A 22,263-nucleotide genomic window follows, 5' to 3' on the forward strand; every position below is an offset into this window, starting at 1 on the left:
CAGAGAAGGTAGGGAAACATTAAGACCATGAGAGAGAATGTAAGTGAGAGTGTGAGAGAGTGTGGGTAAATTTTGGACAAAAATTCTGAGCGTTTTACTTAGTTTTCATCCGATTCATGTGGGATCTGGCCTAGTTTTCAGGGTTTCCTACGAAGTTTTAGTATCCAGCATGTGACCTGACCTTTCTCTGGAGCCGCAGTATCAATAAGTATTTGGCCATATCTGAATGATATTTGTTAACTGGTAGTGCCGTGAGATTCCCTCCAATGTATTCTTTACTCCATCTTACACTCTAGTGTTGTAGTAGCACAGCATATTGTTTCAGGTATTATGTTGGCCATGTTACATATTTCCCCAGGAATAGTCATTGGCACACCTTGCCCACAGTTTGTGAGTAGCTTTGTAAGGCAAACAAATTCTTTGGGACATGGTTTTTATTTTGTATGATTCATCTTAGAAACTTTTTTCAATAAAACATGTTCATTGTTTGTTCTATCACAAAGGTTTGGCCCATAAAGATCACTGGATTTTTTAACTGTGAGACTTTATTTATATTTTCCAGTTGAAGGACGTTAGGCCAAATCTGATATGATAACTTTCTTCCAGTGGAACTCATTAACTTCAGCTCAGATTGCAGACAAAAACACAGTGTTCATTTCTCAATGTGCCTGCAGATTTCTCTTTCACTTAACATTGCCATGGAGCGTTCCTATTGTGTCCGAGACGCTGAGATGTAAAATGATGTGAGAAGAAATGCTTTAGGGTTAACATTTCTCTGTGAACCATGCTGATGTCAAATGATGTTTTTTTTTGTAGCATGCCTTCTATGCATTATGCTTCCTTTTTCTGGTGTTTTTGTTTTCAAATCTCAATAGCTGTATCTACAGATTTAACACTTTCAGTGCCAGGATGTCTATGAAACACACAGATATGTAAGCAATGTGCGGTTTAACCCCTGAAAACCAATAGGTATTTCACTCATCGCTTTTTTATCTGTTTTTTACATGCCAAGTCCGTTTGCAGGCTTCCACATTATAGCTCATTCCAAGGGATGGATGGTTCTGCTGTGACATGTTCTTCTATCAACGTTGCATTTATTTAAATTTACATTTTGTTACTTCTTAGCCAATATGGAGCCTAAGTTGTCTGCTTGGCATAATATCTTCCATGTTCTCTAAATTAGTGAGTGGTGTTTAATTGAGTACAATAACTTTAAATGTAAATTAGTATGCATTAACACACCTTCTACATCCTCTCTCACATTACTTTGCTTGTTTCTTCTTAAACCTGGTATTACAAGCGGCAAATATAACAGTTATAGTTATTTATATGTAAATTATAGCTGACAGAGTATATCTGCATAAAGAGGCACAGAGATCTTGAACGTAAGGAGAACAGACGGTTTCCTTAATGACACAGGTGGTGTGTATTAGGAGAATAGGTTGTATATTTTTGTGAATAGGTGAATTATTAGTATTTAACGTAAGTAACAGGGAGAGCCTTACAGAATGGGATAAGGAATTCCCGACAATAACTACAGCTTTTGTAAAATTTTGGAAATGCAAGTGGGAAAAACAATGACTGTTCAAGAGAGAGACCCAAGTCTTGGGAAGAAAAAAGGGGACCAAGAGAAGATATATATATATATAGAGAGCAAAGTGTTGGGTTATGGAGAGTCAGAAGTTTATATTTTATTCTAGGGGGTATGGGTAGCCAATAGTAGAGCAGGAGATGAATTCCATCTATTTGGTGAAATAAGAAAATTACTTGAGTGGTGGAAAGCAGGAGAGGGAGGGGGATTGGTGAGGAGTTGCAATATCACAAGAGAATGGATTAGTATTTTGGCCGCCCATGCATGGCTTTAACCTAGGAGCAAATGGCATAGGTGCCCATCTTGGAAGTTAAGGCCCTGATTCCGGGGATCTCTTTGAAAAGGTACTTCAGACCAATTATATTTTTATAGACTGCAGATTGATGAATTCTGCCCTAAACTTTATGCCAAGAGTTCCAAACCTCTGGGCCAGGCATATAGTTTCTAGCCATCAGAGGACATAGAGTAGCCAAGAAACAAAACAATATATTTATATTATTATTCCTGTAAAGCAAGCTCTTCAGTCAGCCCTGTATTAATTTCTAATAATTTCTAATATCAACATTCATCTCTTACCTACATACCTTGATAAAAAAAAAAATCACCAAATGAACATTGATGGGTGGAATAAAAGCAGAATGGAGATGAGAAAATTGAATACAGGAATATAATTCCCTTTCCGATCAAGGAGACAAATAATACATAGGGTCAAATATTTTGCAACATATAAGCATTAATCTGCTACTAAACCATTTTGTTGAGAGTATTTATATTTGAATCCATGTAAAAAGTGACATTTATCATAGTTAATTCATTTCTGATCTGTGCTGATCCAATGAGAGATCTGACTGCCATTCTGTGGTCAAGAAGGAATTTTTCCCCCTAGTTTGTGTAACATTAGAAAAAGAGAAACTGCTGGTTTTTTTGCCTTCTTTAGTAATGTTTTACTTTTTATACTAATCAAAATATACCCTGTTACTCCTTCCTTTCCTGTAACAATCTTTTCAAGCAGCATTTCATCAATATTGTTTAACATGGTTACATTAGTTAATTTAACCTATTGTAGTTTGTGGGTACTTATGTTAAATGATCTTTGGATTTGAGCTACATTTAAACAAAACACAAAACTACCACACATTACCCAAACACATGGTAATTTGTTTCTGATGTAATAGTGCCCTCTGCTGGTATTGATTTAGAAGTCAACAGACCACATCATTTACAAAGCCATAGCACCTTAAATTAATGTATTTAAGTTTGTTCCCCATACAACATACCTCACACCAGATTTTACAAGTGAGTGCAAGATCTGCTCCATACTTTTATGCATGTTGGGGCACAGTCATGCTGTAATAAAAAAGGGGCCTTCCCCAAGCTGTTCCCTCAAGGTTGGAAGTGTATCATTGTCCAAAATGTCTTGGTATGCCAGTGCACAGATCAAGGTCCATAAAGACATGATTGGATGAGTTTGGTGTGGAAGAACATGACTACCCGCACACAGCCCTGACCTAAACCCCATCGAACACCTTTGGGATGAAGTGGAACAGAGATTGCGAGCCAGGCCTTCTCGTTCAACATCACTGCCTGACCTCACAAATGCTGTGCTCTATGAATAAGCAAAAATTCCCTTGGAAACATTTGAAAACCTCTTGGAAAGCCTTCAGAGAAGAGTGCACGCTGTTAAAGCTACAAAGGGGGGACCTACTACATATTATCGTCTATGTTTTTAGAATGTGATGTCATAAAAGTCCATGTTGGTATAATAGTCAGGTGTCCCAGTGCATATGGTGGCTGGAGTGTCCCCTTAAACGATATCAAGTGGGAAATATAGATGTGTGTGGGTAAATTAAGTAGGATCCTGCCTTAGGAAAGCATACGTCATTGCTTATCTAGTTCTCATCCGTCAACTCCATCATCCAGTGGTCTAATCATGTATATCACCAACAGACCAACAGAGTGAGTTTATGTAATGGTATTGCATCTGTTAATTATAGGGGGGTTTACTTGCCTTTAAGGTGGTAGCCCTCACCTGGATGCTGCCCAAGTAGGTGGCAATACAAAATAAAAAAACGTTTTGCCGCACATAAGAAGAGCTTTAATCCCATAGACTTGCTGGTGTACCTGTGAAGACTTCAGTTCCTATAACCCTTGTTATTATTGTGGCTGGAGGTGATAGGAATAATAATCCACAAAGGCTAATTCTTTCTTTGGGGGGGCACTTGTAACACCACAATCAGGATCTGGATTTTTTACCATCATGGCAACCAGGTGATCTAACTTTGAAAAGATGTCTGTATTGGTTATCATGGTAGTAAGCAGCCATATTAGACTTCATGGACTGATTGCTGCCTAAAGGTTGTTAGAGAAGTTGCCGATTTGTGTATTCCAAATCCACAATTATCCCTTCTGGTCAGAGAAACCCAACGCATTTAACAATAAATGAGCGCATTACCGCTTTAACAAAAGTGTTGTTTATACTGTACGAAACACAATACTTTTGCCTGGAGAAGGTAAGGTGCCAGTCTGCTAAGAGCAGTTACATGAACCAGCAGTAATAGTGCAACCACACACACAGCGTGCAGTCTACTATAAAGACAGGCACCACATGAGGTAACATTATATGTGTTGAATTGTGTGTACGGTTGTCAAAGTATGTGTGTGATGCCAAAAAATAAAAACTAAAATGAATACAATCTTTGCCAGTGGCAGCTGGTTTGGAAGGCTTGGGTCCGGCGTGTAACTGACAGAGTGGATGGATTATTGGGATGGGCTGGGGATGACCCAGCTGTCATGGTCCATATTGGTATCAATGACAAAATCAGTGGAAAATGGAAGGTCCTAAAGAATGATTTCAGGGAAGAAAAAGGGCCTTCAAGGTAGTATTCTCAGAAATATTATACTATGCCGCATGTGACAGTAGAAAGGCAGCAGGAGATTAGTGAGGTTAATGCGTGGCTAAAGTCATATTGTAGGAAGGAGGGTTTTGGCTTTTTGAAGCACTGGGCTGATTTTGCCCTTGGGTACAATCTTCATAGCCGTCATAGGCTGCACCTAAGTGGAAGGGGGTCTGCTGTGCTCGGGGTCAGGATGGCTAGATGGTTGGAGGGGATACAGAAATCTACAAAATAGAGATGGCACAGCAAGGAGATAGGCTTTAGATGAGAACAAGGGGTAGAGAGGAGGAGGGGCAGGATCAGAGGGGTTCCAGCCGTGTGCCCTGCCTGAGGACTTCCAGCGTGTTCCAGCAATGTGCCCTGCCTGAGGGCTTTCAGCCATGTTCCAGCCCTGTGACCTGTCTGTGGGCTTTCAGTCATGTTGCACAGAGCAGGTCCCGCCAGTCCAGCATTCTAGTACTATCTTGTGCCTGACTAGGGCGCTTTCGTGCTGTACATCTGCCTTTGTGCCTGTGCCCTGTTTGGTCGTGTCTACAGCCAGTACTTACCTGTCTTGCCAGCTTCTTCAATACAGACCATCTCATATTAAGATTCAGCCTGCTCTTGTGTTTTCATTTTCTTTGTTCCTTCCTTCATGTAATGATGCATAGTGGGGTATCCCCTGCAACTGGGCTCCTACCTGACCCGCTTACCAGAGCCCTGACACTGGGTTGTATAGCGAGAGGCAGTAGTAGTTAGAGGGAGGTGGTTCTACCACTTTACAGATCTCTGGTTAGGTCTTTCCTTATTTTAAAAGATGAGAAATGTTAGAACAAGAGGTCATAGTCAAAAACTAGAGGTTCAGAGGCTTATATGTAACATGAGGAAGTTCTACTTCACAGAGATGGTGGTAGATAAACAGTTTCCCAGTAGAAGTAGAAGATGCTAATACAGTAAAGGAATTTGAACATGCATGGAATAGGCATAAAGCTATCATGCCTCTGGGACAGGACTTATGACTGATTGGGTTTTGGGGGAACTAGATGGTCCAAACTAGAGTAATGAGAATGGTGACATTGCACTAATCTTTCAAACAGGTGTGTTGTGTGTTTTATTCTGGGGAATCTGGGGATTTTAATGAGATACAATGCGGTTTATAATAATGGTTTCAACAGAAAGAATGATTGATGTAAGGTGGGTCACTGAGCTTAGCAAACACATTCCTATAGTTCTTTTTTTTCTTTAGTGAATTTAGTTGCTATGGAAAAAATACCATTATTCAAACACTGCTATTAAAACTTCGCTCCACATTCTTGACATATGATATAGTAGAATAACCAACTTTAAGAAACAAAGAAATCAGAAATTCTTAGTGTCAAATTTAATGTCTTATTTAATTACATTTGGTTGTCAGTTGACAAGAATTTAGCTTATAGTATCTATATTCCCAATACATTCTTAAATGTGTTTCACAAGCTACTATTAGTTTTGAAGTTGTTAAGCATTCTCGTTTATACTGTGATGTAGTGTTCTTAAACAGTACAATTTATCAGCAAAAGATGACATTACTTTCAAAACAATATGCATTTCATGGTGATTAACACAAAAATGAAAAAATGCTTGGTCAATCTTTCTGTAAATGCCTAATACACACACACACACACACACCTACCATTATCAATGATTCAGCTGCTGTCAGGTTTTAAATACATTACCAAATGAAGACCTAAATCAGACATACATCAAATGTATTAGCAGCTCATTTAGTGCTAAAGTGCACTTGTTTCGTACCGAAATTAGTTAAAAATAGATTGAGTTTTATTGTTGAATAGAATAGAAAGACATATTGCGGCACCCAAGATGGGAGTTGTGGTCCAAACTAGACAAGCGCTAGAATGGTCTGTTGTAATATGGAGTCAAACTTCTCACAGTATCACCTGTTTTTTGCATACATACTTTCATATCTGAAATCACGATAATAGTCAGTATTGGGGGGGGGGAAATCATACACAGTGTCACTATATGAACCAGCAAATGTGTTGTTTCCTAAAACATTTATGCTTTCCACCTGGCTGTATGTTTATGTGGAATAAAACAAAAAATCATATGCAATAAAAATGATGCTGTGTGAAGACATTAAAAGTAATATATATAAAAAAGTGACCACTTGAAACTCTCTTAAAACCCCAGCAACCCGTGAAATGTCCCTGCTAATTGGATAATTTCATTGGTTGATAAGGCGATGAAATAATTAAAACGTCACGCTAGAATTATTTTTACACATAACCCCCATTGTGATACTGAAATACCATGAAAAAGAAGAACAAATGAATGTAAATTATATACTATTTTGACCAACATATATGTATAAATTTAGCATAAAATATGAAATATGTTGAAATGATTACCTAGAAAAAAAAGGAAGAAAAAAAAGGAAGAAAAAAAAGGAAGAAAAAAAAAAGGATTTTGGTCTCTCCAACTTGTACCATTGGACATCAAAATTGTATTAAGTGATTTGCACTATACTTGGACGTCTTAAGACTACCAAGGCAGTCATTAGGAATAATTTCTTTCCTGCTGCTGTAAACGAAATATATGCTGAAGGTTCAAAACACACAAGATTGATAATCATTTGGAATGAGCAAAAGTTAATAAAAACAACAGCAGTTCAGCCAATAACACAACATATAATTTATATATAAATATTATGTAATTTAAAAAAGTTCACAACACTATTTATGAATCACTACATTTTAAGGGGCAATACTACAGTACAAAAAAAACACCACAAATGGCCTTTAGTGCTTTTAAAATCTGAAGAGGTCAATAAAGTGCTGAGGAGACACTGGGACAAGGCAGCTTGATGGATCATTGGCTGTGCAAGGATGTCCTGAATCCTGACAAAAGAGAAAGAAAATCAAAATTAAGTCGGTGATACAAAAGAAAAAAAAAAAATCAAGCAGCTAAAGAACACAATATAAATTAATTCAAAAAGTCTAGTATAAAAAAAGTCTATCTTTTACATTTTCTGAAGAAAGAAAATGACATGAAGTGATGTTATATTGTACTAGTATATAAGAACACAGAGTCCTTCCATAAGAGTTCTAAGATTTTTTTTCTACAGCATAAGATGTGAACATTGTGAATGTTTTAAAAACAAACCATCTCACTGAAGATTTTCCAGCATGCACTTGATTTTATTTTCAGATTACTCAAACTTTAGCTGTATAAAACATGACAAGGGCTATAAGACCACTGAATGGTAAGGTAGCAGACTCCATTGAAACCAGGTTACATGTTATTACTAGAATGCTTAAAAACAGCTTTCCCCCCCCAAAAAAAAATTGCCATTTACTCTAACTTCAGCTTCAATTAATTTTTTCTAATGTTTTTTTTTTTCAGAATGCTTGCTGGGTATGTGCATTACAGTGTTCTAGTCCTGAAATCAAAATAATCTGCATTTAAATGGCAGAAAACAAGCTTATAAACCATATTGTGTGAGATAAACTAATTTGTCTTCTAAATGCTGTTTTCAGTTACATATGTAGCTATCAATTGGTCACCGATAAGCCACATCTCAAACCATACCCACTAATAAAAAACACTATCTCTGGTCATCCCAAATGTCGGGAGCTATGCTGGTACCAAATTTCAAAAGTAGTTTTAGCACTACTTTACATTTCCAATAGTTGTTGAAGTGATAAGACCACTTCTCAAAAGTACACGCAGTATTAGATAACAATGGATAAGATACACAACTACATTGAAGATGTAAACAAAGGCGTTATTTGGGGAAATATAGCAAGTGCCATTCAGAATAGCATGCGTTGTAAAGAGAAACATAACATTCTTATAGAGAGGACAGATTGTGGATTTAAACATGCATCAAATACCTTAAATATAAGAGCAAGCTGGTAGTCCTTTGGAAACAGAATGAAGCAGAAAAGCAGAATAGTGAAAGTAAGGCACCTTTTGTACATCGGAAGTAACCCGAATTCACATTCAAGACTAATTCTTTTATTCTTTACACTTGTTCTGAACTATTTATCTATGTATTTCAGTGTCCTTCAACTTGTTGACCATACCACTAATATATTAAATGCAAATGTGTTACATCCACTGGTGAACATACAATCAAGTCCACTATAATAAACATATCGACTCTGAATACACATTTAAAAAAAAAAACACCAGGCAGCTAGTACCTTTATTGTTTATTGGCAATAAATAGGGAGACAGGGACAGTAGCGACTTATAGGTTCCTACGTATATTTTCCATTATACTGTTGTCTGATTTTACTCTTTGATTCAGTTGAGCTCTAAAAGTTTGGAGTCAGAGCATTACTTGGTGCATTTGTTGGTACACTGTTTTCATGTGAGAATGTATCATAAGCATTGAGAACATTATTACACTGAATCACTGACAAAACCGTAACACATCAAAAAAGAAGCCCAATGCAAATAAATAAATAAAATGAATCCATTTTAAGCCCTATGGCAGCGGATTGTAAAATGGCTGATGGATGCATGGAAAATAGTGCATAATAGTTGCATTTTTTTATTTTTTTTTGTTTGGGCTATTTTCTTTTTTGTGTCAGGGTTCTTTGTATTTATTTTTTTGGATGGTCCCTTTTGCCCCCCCAAGGACTTGATGGCATTGCTGATCATTGTTAGATGGACCCTGAAAAGGTTATGTAAAATAATTATTCCCCATAAGATTACACTCTGAGTTCTGAAGGGGAGCAAACAAGTCCACTTAATTATTATTTTTTTTTAAACCTTGTATCAACTGGACTCTCCTGGAGTCAACAAAATGCAAGTTGAGAGTGCAAATGCAAGTGAATTTTGTGGATTAGTGAGCTGGAATTTTGCATTTGTAGCCACCTTTCATGTACTTGAGCCCAATAAATAGAACTCCCGGGTTACGGCATCCTTACCTTCCAAAACAGAATGCTACAATGTCGACAAAAATGCAGTGTATCACCATACTGTTCCCTTTTTGGATAATATTTCTGAAGGGCAAAAAACATCAACTTCCAATCGATGTGGCCTTTCTCAGAGAAGATCAAGTGTCGGCAGAACTAGATAAAGAGAAAATAAAAATCCATTATAGTAATGATTAAGTATCAATTAGGAAAACCACAGATCGCAATATATTTGGTCCATAACATGGTTTAGAAATAAGGAAAGATGTTAAAGAATTGTAATCTCTACAATAGCTTACGCTAATGAGGCAAGGAAAAAAAAATACTCCAACATAAGAGGCCCACGTGTTTACCATTTTTTCTGCAAAATGATACTTGCAAAGCTTCTTCCAAAGGTGGCGGTCTTCACTGAGCACATGCAATGCTGGGCTTACTTGGCCCAGGTTGATTATATCCCAGGCATCTGAAAATCTGTACAGTATATTGTTTTGCATTTGTAATGGGATATCACAAAGGGAAAGGTCCCCACAAAATTCCTGAAATTAAACAAAATCAGTTAAGGGAAGCAGGAAAAAATGTGGTTTGATGCAGATCCGCTGATTTCATTAGAGATAACAGGTTCAAGTTAAAGTGGTGTATATTCACAAAAGATTGAGCTGAACGTGAAAAACAAATGTACATGTTGGTGTATTCACTGTTCTAAATGCCTGCAAACCTCAATGAACTGAAGCAACATTGTGAAGAAGAGTGGGCCAAAATTCCTCCACAACAATCCGAGAGACTGATAAAGTCATACAGAAACCGATTACTTCACGTTATTGCTGCTTAAGGTGGTTCTACAAGGTATAGTATGAATCATAAGGTGTTTTTCACATTCGGTTTCTCCATTATGGCTTTATATTTATTGAATAAATCATGGCACGGTGTAATATATCATGTGTTGTTCATCTAAGGTTGAATTTACCTAGTTTTTAGACATGCTAAGAAACAGATCAATGTTATTATGCCCTTGTAAGTAAAACCATTGAATTCAAAGAGGATGTACTTTCTATTTCACACAACTGTATATAAATACATTGGCAAGAAAACGTAAACAACTCATGAAATTACCTGTTTTTCTGAATTACTTGTTTATAAAATGTGATCGGATCTACTTCTAAGACACAAGTATAGACAGACAGACAGACAGAACGTGCTTATGCTAATAACACACAAACGATGCTAATCTTTCATGTCCTTTTTCCGGTAGCCGCAGATCAGACCAGCACAATTCTTCCTGACAGAGCTTCTTAAGTTCAGCTTTATTCCTAGGATGTCTGATGTGAACAGCTCTATGGGGGTCATTCCACAGCACTGGTAATGGGTAAAGGTCTGGATTTTTTTCTGAATCACTGGTATAAAGCATGCATGTGCATTTCTGACAAAAACATATACCTGGGTTATCTGGAGGTCCATCAGTTGTTGCTGCCATGAAAGGATAGTGTCTAAACGACAAATCCAAGTATTGATATTGCCTACCAAAACAGATTTGCCAACTTCCCTTATCAGAATGCAAAGAGTAGAGCTCAGGTCCTGTAAAAGCTCTCTTATTAGCCTTGGGTTATGTTGATCCTCTAGAACTGAAAAAAATACAATTGAATGGGAATTATTGTAAGTCATAGCAGGTAAATAAAACAAAATGACATTTTACCAGTAAGAATCATTTACATTTAAATAACATGTTTTCTTTTAAACTAGTTACGGCTTATCAGACCATCTAAGGCAGTGGTTCTCAATCTTTCTAATGCTGCGACCCTTTATACAGTTCCTCATGTTGCGGTGACCCCCAACCATAAAATTATGTAATTATATATTGTGAAATATGTGTTTTCCGATGGTCTTGGGTGACCATCTGTGTTCAGTGTAGAATACTACTTTTGTCAGTAGAAAGTATGATTTTCTTCCACTTCAGTTCACAACCAGCAAAAAGCACCAGGAGATCTAGCGCAGATCTCAACCCATGAGAGATCTAGGTAGAATTCAGTGGTCAAGATCAATATGACAACATAATAGTATCATGACCTGGCAAGCAAATGTCTTCAAATGCAGTGGACATCTTAGTTCTCCATTAATAATATTCTTTTCTATTGGTAACAAAGTGCTTCAGTCTTTGCACATGTTCAAATGTATGTTACCTTTTCTAACAATCTTTTCGAGGACATTAAAATAATTCTTCTGTGCTGCTCCACTCAGTGATGTGAGTTGGGATGTCGCAATCAACTGCAAGAGCTATAAAAGAGAAATTTGTGTTTTTTAACAGTACCACAAGTACTTTAAAAGTACTTTAAAAGGCTAAAAACAGGAGCATAATACTTGCCTTTACAATGCACAAAATAGACATTTAAAGCTCACACCTGTGACATCTGCTGCTAATGACATCTAGAATTATCACCAGGTATGTGAATGTTGTTCATATCATCTGCATTTTTCTTTAATTTGCTCCATAATAAAACCACATTGCTTAAGGACTCGTTTTTCACATGTACGATATGTTACACGACCCAGCTATTTACATCCACACCACTAGAAGCTGTTTTAGAACACAACACTTAAAACCTGCAAATACTATGGTGCTTATAGCGTATAGGCAGATTCACACACAGGCACACACCGCTTCAATAAGAAGTGAAAGCAGACATTGACATGTCACAATAACAATTAATAAGGGGCATTAAGATAAATTAGCACAGAGGGAGAAGAGGGCTTTGCTGGTGCAAGATGAAAACCTATTACTAACAAGGATCTATGGGCACAAGACAAAAAGCTAAACTGATGGACGGAGTTTTGACAGCCATACAGGTCAAATGTCATTATCCTATGATGCCTGGTTTGTATATCTTATTCAGTTGATCTATACATGCAAGTGCTGTTGTGTTTAGTGCGGGAGCGGAGGGAGTGATTGCATGCTAGGGAACGTGGAGCAGGGCCCAAGGAAATGCTTGCGTAGGGTCGATTTATTTCAGTATAAAATGTACTGGCAGCAGGGACTAATATATATATATTCCGTGTTTGCCTGATTATAAGACGACCCATCCAAAATCTGAATATTAATTTAGGAAAAAAAAAAAAACCTGAATATAAGACGACCCTATAGGAAAATAGTTTTACCAGTAAATGTTAATTTATGTAAACTATTTTTTTAATAAAAGCTATGTTTTGTTTTTAATTCCTTTTATTTTCCAACCTGCCCCCCCAATTATGCACATCTGCCCCCAGGCTTTTCACTCTGCCCCATACATGCCTTAAACCCCCTATATGCCACTGTGCCCCATGATATGCCTTTTAACCCTCTAAATGCCACTGTGCCCCATGATATGCCTTTTAACCCTCTATATGCCACTGTGCCCCATGATATGCCTTTTAACCCTCTATATGCCACTGTGCCCCATGATATGCCAATATATATATTGGCAGCATGGGCTAATATTAAAGAAACTGCCAGTTCAGCTGTTATTTTAAAATCATATTTCAATCACAGTCTTTACAAAGAGATAAGTACATATTACGTAGTTAAACATGCATGTCTAACGCATTTATACTGTATATACACCTGTGTGTGTGATCTTATGCGCTTCATATTATTGTATTTTAATGACCGCTGTCTGGAATAAATAGCCCACCCCTGGCTGTAATAAAGAGTCCTTGATTTTCTGGTTTGCACTCCTACATGTGGCCTCAGCCCATGGTATGGGGCGATTGCTATAATAATTGCTACGATCACTGGCTATAACTTTGAATACAGATCATATCGTCTCGAGGAGGGCGTCTAAACGTTTCGGACGACTGAGTAATTTGACTCGTGCGGTAATAGCAGATGGCAAAGTAGTCCAGGAATCAAAGAATTAAAGGTGGCACTCAGCCCCAGTTCCAGGAGTAGGTTACATTAAATTGATTATTTCTTATTGACTGGGAAAGCTATTTCCTGGGTCGCCTTGGTGGAATTGTGGGAGGTCCCTGAGCAGGTTTATTAAACCGGATTATTCAAACTTTAGAAGCATAGTTTCCCAAAAGTAGCTAGCCCCTTCTTCGCTAAATCTCTCCTACCAGTCGCTAAGCAAATGTGAACTCTATGTCTACAGCCCAGAGTCTGGTCATCAATGAACAAGATCCTGTTTGTATGCACACACACTTTTAGCGAGATCAACATTGACGGTTTAAAATGACTTACTTTCACCACATAATTGAATCTTCTGACATCCTGAATTGCACTTGAAAAGTCTAAACGATTAAAGGCTTCCCCCAAGGTACAATATCCATGTCTCTGAGAAACATAGCCAAAAAAGATTGTTATTTAAAACAAATGTAGGAGGCAAAAAAATAATATCTTAACATTTGTGAATCATACAAGTATGCATAGAATGGACATACACTGCCAACTATGATTTTACTGACACACTACAGATCTATTTGTGTCACAACACTGCAATCAGTGTATGAAACATAAAATAAGATTTACTTACTTCTCTTGTACTTTCTTTTTGTACACAAATCCATTTTTCCCGATACCAGTCTATATAGATACATAGAGAAACATTAAAAACGTTCACTGCGTTTAGTTAAGCACTCGCATGGGAAGGAGTCTACGGTTTGAGGAAATACTTACTAGAAAAAGTAGATCCTCTAACTTAATGATGGTTTCTAACCATGGTGTACAGCTAAAAGAGGAGCTATATTGCAGACTGTCAGCTGTTGCTTAATAATTAATAATTCATATGATCCATAGCCTTCATGGAAGTTGTAGGTGAACAGCAGCTGAAATGTCAAGTACAGTATTTATTTAAATAAAAAAGAACTCACATTGTGAGCGTGTAGTGTTGTTGAAGTATTCTTTTTTACTTTTTTTTGCTGGATATTCACACCTTTCAGCTGTATATACTTCTTGGTTACAAACATTCATTCTAGAAAAGAAAAAAAATATATGTTTGGATCGTGAGGATGAGCTGGGAACTTCCCTTCATAAAAATATCCATCCATTCAACATTTTATTGAGGTAGCGCATCACTGTATTGGCCCGATTATAGGCTGCACGCCCCCCTTTAAATCTTTAAACTGGGGGTGCAGCCAAGGCAGGATGGATCCATGCTTTTATGCTGCTATGCAAAAGTATGACCCTGCCATCTGAATGACGCAGCTGGAATTGAGACTCATCAGACCAGGTAACGTTCTTCCGGTCTTCCATTGTCCAATTTTGGTGAGCCTGTGCAAATTGTAGCCTTGGTTTCCTGTGCTTAGCTGACACGAGTGGCACCCGGTGGGGTCTTTTGCTGCTGTAGCCCATCTGCTTCAATGTTCGACGTGTTGTACGTTCAGAGATCCGCTAACTGGATGTTTTCTCTTTTTCGGTCCATCCCAGAAGACCAGCAGTTTCTGAAATACTCAGTCTGGCACCAACAAACATGCCATGTTCGAAGTCACTTAAATGCTATTTCTTCCCCATTCTTATTGTATCTGTCAATTTTCAACAGCATGCACGTGATTTGCTTTTAAAGCGATCACGTGCACAGAATTGACGGGAGATTGCCTGCTACACGATCGCTGGGGTCTCCGAGCGGTCAGTAGCAGCCATCCCCTCGCGATCCCAGTATTTTGTGTGCGACGCAGGACCGCTTACTGGCGATGACGTACCAGGTACGTCCCGTTCCGGAAGGGTTTAAAGGTGGAAAATGATTTATCTTTGTCTCATTCTTTAACATCACAAGAACCTGGCATTTTAACAGGGGTGTGTAGACTTTTTATATCCACTGTAAGTATCACCTATATAAAATAACAATAAAATAGGGCTAAAAGGTCCGGATATACTATAAATGGTAAGAAATATAATAAAAATAATAACAATGAACTTGGCGAGGTACACACCGCAAACTGGTGCTGGTAATTAGTAGGGTGTATGTTTTTGCGTTAAAATAATAAACAGGAAGATGACTGCCCCCTACCCAGCATAGGGCAGGAGAAAAACACTGAAGGGTAGTGTTCCGGGGTTTTTTTTTTTTTTTCCTGCTCCATCTGGATAGGCAGAGCTATCTCCCAGAATGTGCTAATTGGAGTGCCATGTAAATATCAATATTGCGGAAACTGATGTTGAAGAACATCACCTGTACAAACAGCAACATGGCCATTATTGATGATTTCCCATTACATTCAATTATTGCATTTGCTTTCACATATGTCCAGTCAATGTGATAATGAAAATAAGGTGTATCAAGATCAAAATATACTTACACCTGAAGGTTAAAGTTGTTATCTCTTTCAAGATCCTCACAGTCAAATTCACACCTTTTCCACCCATCTTCTGTTTTCATCCAGCTCCAGCCTGGTGAACGCCAGTCCTGGCCCAGAAACGGCATGGCTTTCCTATAAATACGGTAATCACATTTATGGTGAAAAGGCACATCCCCTTCACACTGGTAGGAGACGGTGCGGTTATCATGGCACTTATTTTCTTAATGATTTCATGTTAGCTGAAACAGCTTATACCCATTAATCATGTCAACAGACTTGAGTCTACCCTAAGTAGCACTAACTGCACTGATTCAAATGAAGGCAACTCTTAAATGCATTGATTCAATGGGCAGCCAGATTAAAGAGATGGTCCCTGATACATCTACTATAGAATAATATAATAGTAGAAATGGAAATTAAACTACTGTACTGGATCAAATATAAGTCAAGGTTTTTTCAGAGCAAATGCTTCAAAAGGATTCTTCCAAAATAAAAATCACCAAAGGGACAAATGCAGGGGGGTGAATATTTAAAAACGGACCACGCACCTATCACATGCAATAATGTGCATAACATGGCTGAAGTGTCCCTTTAACACCGAATCAATAACTTTTAAAATTACAAGGTGCACTTGTGAAAATTATTTTCATGCTAAAAAATAATCTAGATTATTCTCAAATGCCTCCAGATTACCTGTGTTTACCTCCTATGTACTACAGAAAGCAGATTCCAGAGCTTTACAGCCCTTCTCTGCTCAGAATGGAACCCTGGCTCTTCTACGATAATGTAGAAAATTTGCAATACGTAAACTTGACTTAGTGCCCCAGTGACTGCTAAAAGTGTAGTTGAGCCATATGTCAGCTGCTACGGATACGATCAGCCTTCTTCTACCTTTGTCAGCAGAAGTCTTGCTGGTTTAAAGAGTAATATCTTGTGTTTACTCTTAAGAAGAGAGATCTGATGATTGGTCTGTGATCTGTAGCTTGTCTGTGAGTATACAAATGGTTGGGACACGGAGTAGTCAGCCTACTATGGTAACAGAAGCCTGAACACTGCTAACATGCAGGGGTCATTAATAAATCTCACAGTTGCCCTCTAGAGAAAGAAAGAAAGAAAAAAAAAAAAAGGGGGACGCACTGGAGGTGGTATACTAGCAATGCGGTACTCAACTGTTACTACATTTCACATGCATATTCACTTACCTTCTTACGTTTTTCAGAAGCTAATCTTTTGGATCTAAAAGTATGCTGGAGATTCCAACACAGAACTTAATTAAGTCATGCAAGCCACATCACACAACACGATCGCATAAACAGAGGCACAATCTAAATAACTGATTACCCTCAAACTTCGACAAACGACGACCTTATGCACGAATGGCAAAAGGCACCATATCTGTGACTGCCATCAGCTTAAGGTAGCACTGCCCCATATTGTTCAAAGTACAGCTGGCAAGGGCTAATCACAAAAAAGTACCTTACGCTGTTTGTACTGTCTGTAAGTCATGCCGGACAAAAACAGGAACACGTACAATACATATTTTTTTTGTTTTGTTTTTTTTTGCCTTTTCAGCTTGAAGTAACAAAAAAAATCTATTTAGCACACACTTCTTCGTGTAGACAATTCTGAAGGGCGTTAAAGGTTTCCGTTGGTAAAGAATAAGCTATTTAAAAGGCTCTCTCTCAAATATAACAAAAAAAATTGATCAAGGGCGAACGGTGGCTAGTGTGTCGTGATAAGAAGCTTAATTCAATACCTGTGTGAACTTTTTACACTCAGGAGAAGCAGCAAAATAAACATCAGGCATTTCTTATGTAACTGTCTACCAGTGCTCATGCAGGCAGCTATTACAACCGATCAGTCAATGGGAAGCCAGCAATGCTGGCTTTTGATGACAGAGGGGAGTCCAGGCTGCCTGATGTCTCTGCAAGAAAGTCACGACGTACCTGTACATCCTAACAAGCTTTCCTGAATGCCTTTTTAGGACGTACAGGTACATCCATACGGGACTGAAGTGGTTAAATCACAGGCTTATCAGGGCTAGCTAATTAGTATTTTTTTGGTATTTCTCATTTGCCCTAGCTGTGTATAATTAGTATTGATGTGAAATGCACTGGGGGGTATACATTTTCCCCACTTTTTAAAAATGTTGCACAATAAAAGATAATGCCTTACTAATATGAACAATTTACATCTGTCAGAAAGTACAGTTGAAGAAAGACACAAAAAAATGTTCTACCCTTGGAGGAGTTAATAAGAGACAATTTCACCTTTGCAAAAAACCTGGCTAAAGGCCAGCACATTTGTATAATTCCTTCCCAGACTACTCCATGAATTATGTACTATATGCATTATACATAAGATGCTATTAACTATATCAAGTAACCCTTTAAGTAACTGCAGTACGCTCTGAAGAAAAAGAACGACTTGATTGAAATGCACTTAAAAAAAACCCTTAATGTACAAGGGGTTAACATACTTGCCTTTATTTTTCACTGTAAGACATTTAGAAACAGAGAAGGCTGCGCGGCACTCTGGATTCTGTATTGTACGTCTTACCAAAAAGCCTTCTTTGAACCATCTTTCCAGTATTGCCCTGGGCTGTGTAATGTCATCTCTTAGCCCTATTCACCTTTCAGGGCATATGGGTTAAGAAACCTGACACTCAAAGGGTTAAACATATACCAACCTTCCGCTTACTCCATAAGCTTTTTTGCGCTACGTAACCTTTTAGTGTTTTCGTAACATTAGACGCGCTTTTCCGTATACCTGTCACAGGCCCGACTGATATCTACTATACAGAAGGCAGCATACGTCCCAGCCTTTTCTCGGAACCACTTGTGCGGTCCGTCTCGCGTCCCCAGTCCTCCTCTACGAGCGTCACCCGTCAGCTTACAAGGCTACATGAAACCGCTCGTCTCTTGTTGACGGAAGTAAAGGTTTTATTTTACTTTTGCAAATGGAGCCTTAACCTGGACGCCTTGCTGCTCCATGATTGGTCGAACAGAAATGACTGACCCAGCGACCGCAAATATTCCTCTCCTATTGGAGGAGATATGACAGCGAAGGCTTCACGTGACATCGTCCACATGCCGTTGTTTTGGTTTCCCCATGTAAATATTACGGTATGCCGGCGTAGAGCGTGAGTTAACCGCTTATCGCTTGGTATGTAGTAGTGCGGCCATTTTGGGTCTGAAAATACATGTAGATAGTATATTGCTGGCTCCAAGACATCCATAATTTTATTGTCCTCAAACACCTGGGTTTTCTGAATACGTTTAGAAGGACACTTTACTGCCCCTGGCACCCCTACTAAAGCATAAGGCATATTAGCCCCTAAAGTGCCAGCTATGTATGACCAACACTGTATGGTCTACATAATGACCCCTTACCGCAAACAGGCCCACACAGTAGGGCAGAACCAAAAGCCACATGGTTGCTGCTATGAGAGCTATTGTCTACTCTGAACTATACATACTGCTCATTACGCCTTAGCTGCCATCAACAGATCCAGCGATTTAAGGCATTGTCTCAGATTCAGGCTGCCCGGGACTTAAAGTCCCATTGCAGGACTGTACCGGGCAATCTGGGACATGTGGTCACCTTAAGTGGAGGGCTGGCAGCCTAAGACCTGGGGGGGCAAGTCTAGTCAAGTGGCCCATTGCAGCACCAAATCAGCCCACCATCCGTGCCCATTTTTTCCTGACTGGGAGCACATCAGTACACACAAAATAAGTCATCGTACACAGAACGCCTGATCCACAATTTAGTGCCACTTAACCTTTTTAACCCCTTCGTGACAGTGGCTGACTTTATTTTTTGTACCCTTCTTGACAATGGCTGTTTTAACATTTCGGTGCTCCTATTTAGTGGAATTTTCTTCTTTCCAGTTTACTGAACCCACCCAAGTTATATTTTTTTCAGGACAAGAATGGCTTTCTTTAGATGTCATTATTTTGATTGTATCATAGCATATCATTTACTATAAAAAGAATAAAATATGGTGAAAAATTGAGACTTCTTCAGACTTTTACTTGAAACATCTTTTACTCATCTATAAAAGCTAATAAAAAAACCTGCTAAATACCGTATTGGCTCGAATATAGGCCGCACTTTTTTCCCCCACTTTAAGTTTTTAAAGTGGGGGTGCGGCCTATATTCGGGCTCTAGCGCCCGACGCCCGGGACATGCAGTCCCGGGCGCCGGGCAGGCAACGGGGTTAAGATACAGATCCCCCGCAGCGGTGCAGGGGACCTGCATCCTACTCCCCGATATGCTCAGACAGCCTCCCCTGCCAGCACTTCCCACGGGGGGGGGTGCCGGCACGGGAGGTTATCTAAGCGTTTTACCTCTGCCCACCCCCGACTTACCGGAGCAGACTCCCGGGTGTCTTGCGGGGCCGGCGGGAGACATTTACGCAATACGCGCATGCAACTTCCGGTACCGGTACCGGAAGTTGCATACGCGTATTGCGTAGATGTCCCTCGCCGGCCCCGCAAGACACCCGGGAGTCTGCTCCGGTAAGTCGAGGAGGGGGGGGCAGAGGAGGACAGCGGCAGCGTATCGCGGGGAGGGAGGACAGCGGCAGCGTATCGCGGGGAGGGAGGACAGCGGCAGCGGATCGCGGGGAGGGAGGACAGCGGCAGCGGATCGCGGGGAGGGAGGACAGCGGCAGCGGATCGCGGGGAGGGAGGACAGCGGCAGCGTATCGCGGGGAGGGAGGACAGCGGCAGCGTATCTCGGGGAGGGAGGACAGCGGCAGCATATCTCGGGGGGGGGGACAGAGTGGCAGCATGTTTTTTTTGGTGCTTTTTTAAAGAAAAAAAACTTTTTCTTTAAAAAAGCACCAAACTTTTAGGGTGCGGCCTATATACGGGGGCGGCCTATATCCGAGCCAATACGGTAGATTCTACTATTTGTCCTAAGTTTAGAAATATCCAAAGATTTATGTTTTTTTGCTTTTTTCTGCATGTTATGGGGCAATAAGTACAAGTAGCATTTCCAGCATTTGGTCTGGAGAGACCCTCCTGAGAACTCTTTTCAACTTCTTTATTTTGTTTACAGGACACGCTGCCATCTTGCCAGTGGCAAAATCACTTGCGGTGGCAGTTGTGATTGTTCTCCAGGGCGGTCACAGCACGTCCTGGGGTCGGTGTTTGGTGTTGCTGAATGCCTCGCTATGGAGGCATTACAGCAACAACATTTTGGTGCAGAAAGAGAACGTAGTCATGGCAGTCCTGGCATGTCAATTGCGGTAACCATTTGTTTTCACGTGACGTGCCCGGACTGTCAATTGTCATCAAGGGGTTAATACATGGATTACCTTAGATAAGTACACTATATGGACAAATGCATTGGGACACCTGGCCATTCTAAATACATAGATATTAACACGTAGTTGGTCCCCCCTCTGCAGCTAAAATGGCCTCCACACTTCTTGGAAGGCTTTCCACAAAAGTCGGAGTGTTTCTGTGGAAATTTATGATTATCTAAATAGTGGTCAGGCGCTAAAATATATTTTGGCTAGTGCAAACAAAAAATTATATCATAAAAAGTGCTCCAGAAAAAATGCTGCAAATGTATAACCCCCTATACCAAAGAAACAGAATAGAAGATATATAAAGTGTTGCCAAAAGAACCAATATTAAAATTATATATCAACCATGTGAATAATTTTCACCAAAAGATATATAATCCACCAAAAAATGTGAACACAGTGTGTAATCCACAAAAAATAAAAGGTATATACTTATATTTCCAATTGTGTATATCTGACGTCCATCCGTTTTACAGTGTGAACGTATTGGCATGTGAAAATAAAATTAAAAAACAAACATCATAGTGCTTTCCATTTTGTAATGAATATATGTTTAAAGTTCCCCCAGGATAATATTACACTCACGTGGAGTTGAGCAAATCAGCTTGCTCAGACTAAATCAAGCATAGAGGGATTCCACCTCTGGAATGTCTCTCCTCTAGGGCTGCAACTAACGATTATTTTCATAATCGATTAGTTGGCCGATTATTTTTTCGATTAATCGGATAAAAAAATGTAAATTTTTCATTTATTTAAAATAATTTAATAAAGTAACATAGGACATAAAAAACAAACAGCAGAATAAAAAAAACTTAGAAAAAATGCATTTCTTGTTTTTATTTCCCAACCTGCCCTCCCCAGTTATGCACATTTGAGCCCAGGCTTGTCACTCTGCCTCCCAGATGTGCCACATACCCCCACATATGCCAGTCTGCTCTCCCCACATATGCCACATACCCCCACATATGCCACTCTGCCCCCCTGATATGCCCCCCACCCAGACTTATCCCCCGACTCCTTGGTGTCTAGTAGGGGCGGTGAACGTCTGTGCGATGTGCGTAGGCAACCTCTGCTTCTGGCTGGCACTTTTGCTGGAGCTTCTAGGACTGAGCACCGGAAGGTCATGTGACACCAGTGCTCCATCATAGAAGCCACAGTAGAAGTGCCGGCAGTAGCGGAGATTGTCTCCGCGCATCGCACAGATGCCCACCGGCTGCCAGAGAGAATGATCCGGGTCCTCTGCAGCGCTGCGGGGGATCTTCCTCTCTGGCAGCCGGCGAACGTTGCGCAAAGCCACAG

General features: G+C 39.5%; 1 protein-coding gene across 4 annotated transcripts; it reads right to left on the reverse strand.

The window, feature by feature from the left end:
• Positions 1 to 7,168: 7,168 nt before the first annotated feature.
• Positions 7,169 to 18,649, reverse strand: FBXO25 (F-box protein 25). Of its 4 annotated transcripts, none has more exons than XM_053461016.1 (11): positions 18,337 to 18,649; positions 15,648 to 15,779; positions 14,226 to 14,326; positions 13,889 to 13,938; positions 13,597 to 13,689; positions 11,564 to 11,657; positions 10,824 to 11,008; positions 9,743 to 9,925; positions 9,402 to 9,545; positions 8,358 to 8,384; positions 7,169 to 7,361 (listed from the first exon to the last, which is right to left on the reverse strand). In XM_053461016.1, exons 2-11 carry the CDS (start codon positions 15,770 to 15,772, stop codon positions 7,272 to 7,274), a joined length of 1,092 nt encoding a protein of 363 aa, XP_053316991.1. In that variant the 5' UTR covers positions 15,773 to 15,779; positions 18,337 to 18,649; the 3' UTR covers positions 7,169 to 7,271. The 4 variants fall into 4 exon arrangements, with proteins under 4 accessions (XP_053316991.1, XP_053316990.1, XP_053316992.1 ...); XM_053461015.1 differs by having other exon boundaries at positions 18,417 to 18,648; XM_053461017.1 differs by lacking the exon at positions 18,337 to 18,649 and adding an exon at positions 16,351 to 16,592.
• Positions 18,650 to 22,263: the final 3,614 nt, after the last annotated feature.

The sequence above is a fragment of the Spea bombifrons genome, chromosome 3 (assembly GCF_027358695.1).
Source record: "Spea bombifrons isolate aSpeBom1 chromosome 3, aSpeBom1.2.pri, whole genome shotgun sequence".
NCBI lineage: Eukaryota > Metazoa > Chordata > Amphibia > Anura > Pelobatidae > Spea > Spea bombifrons.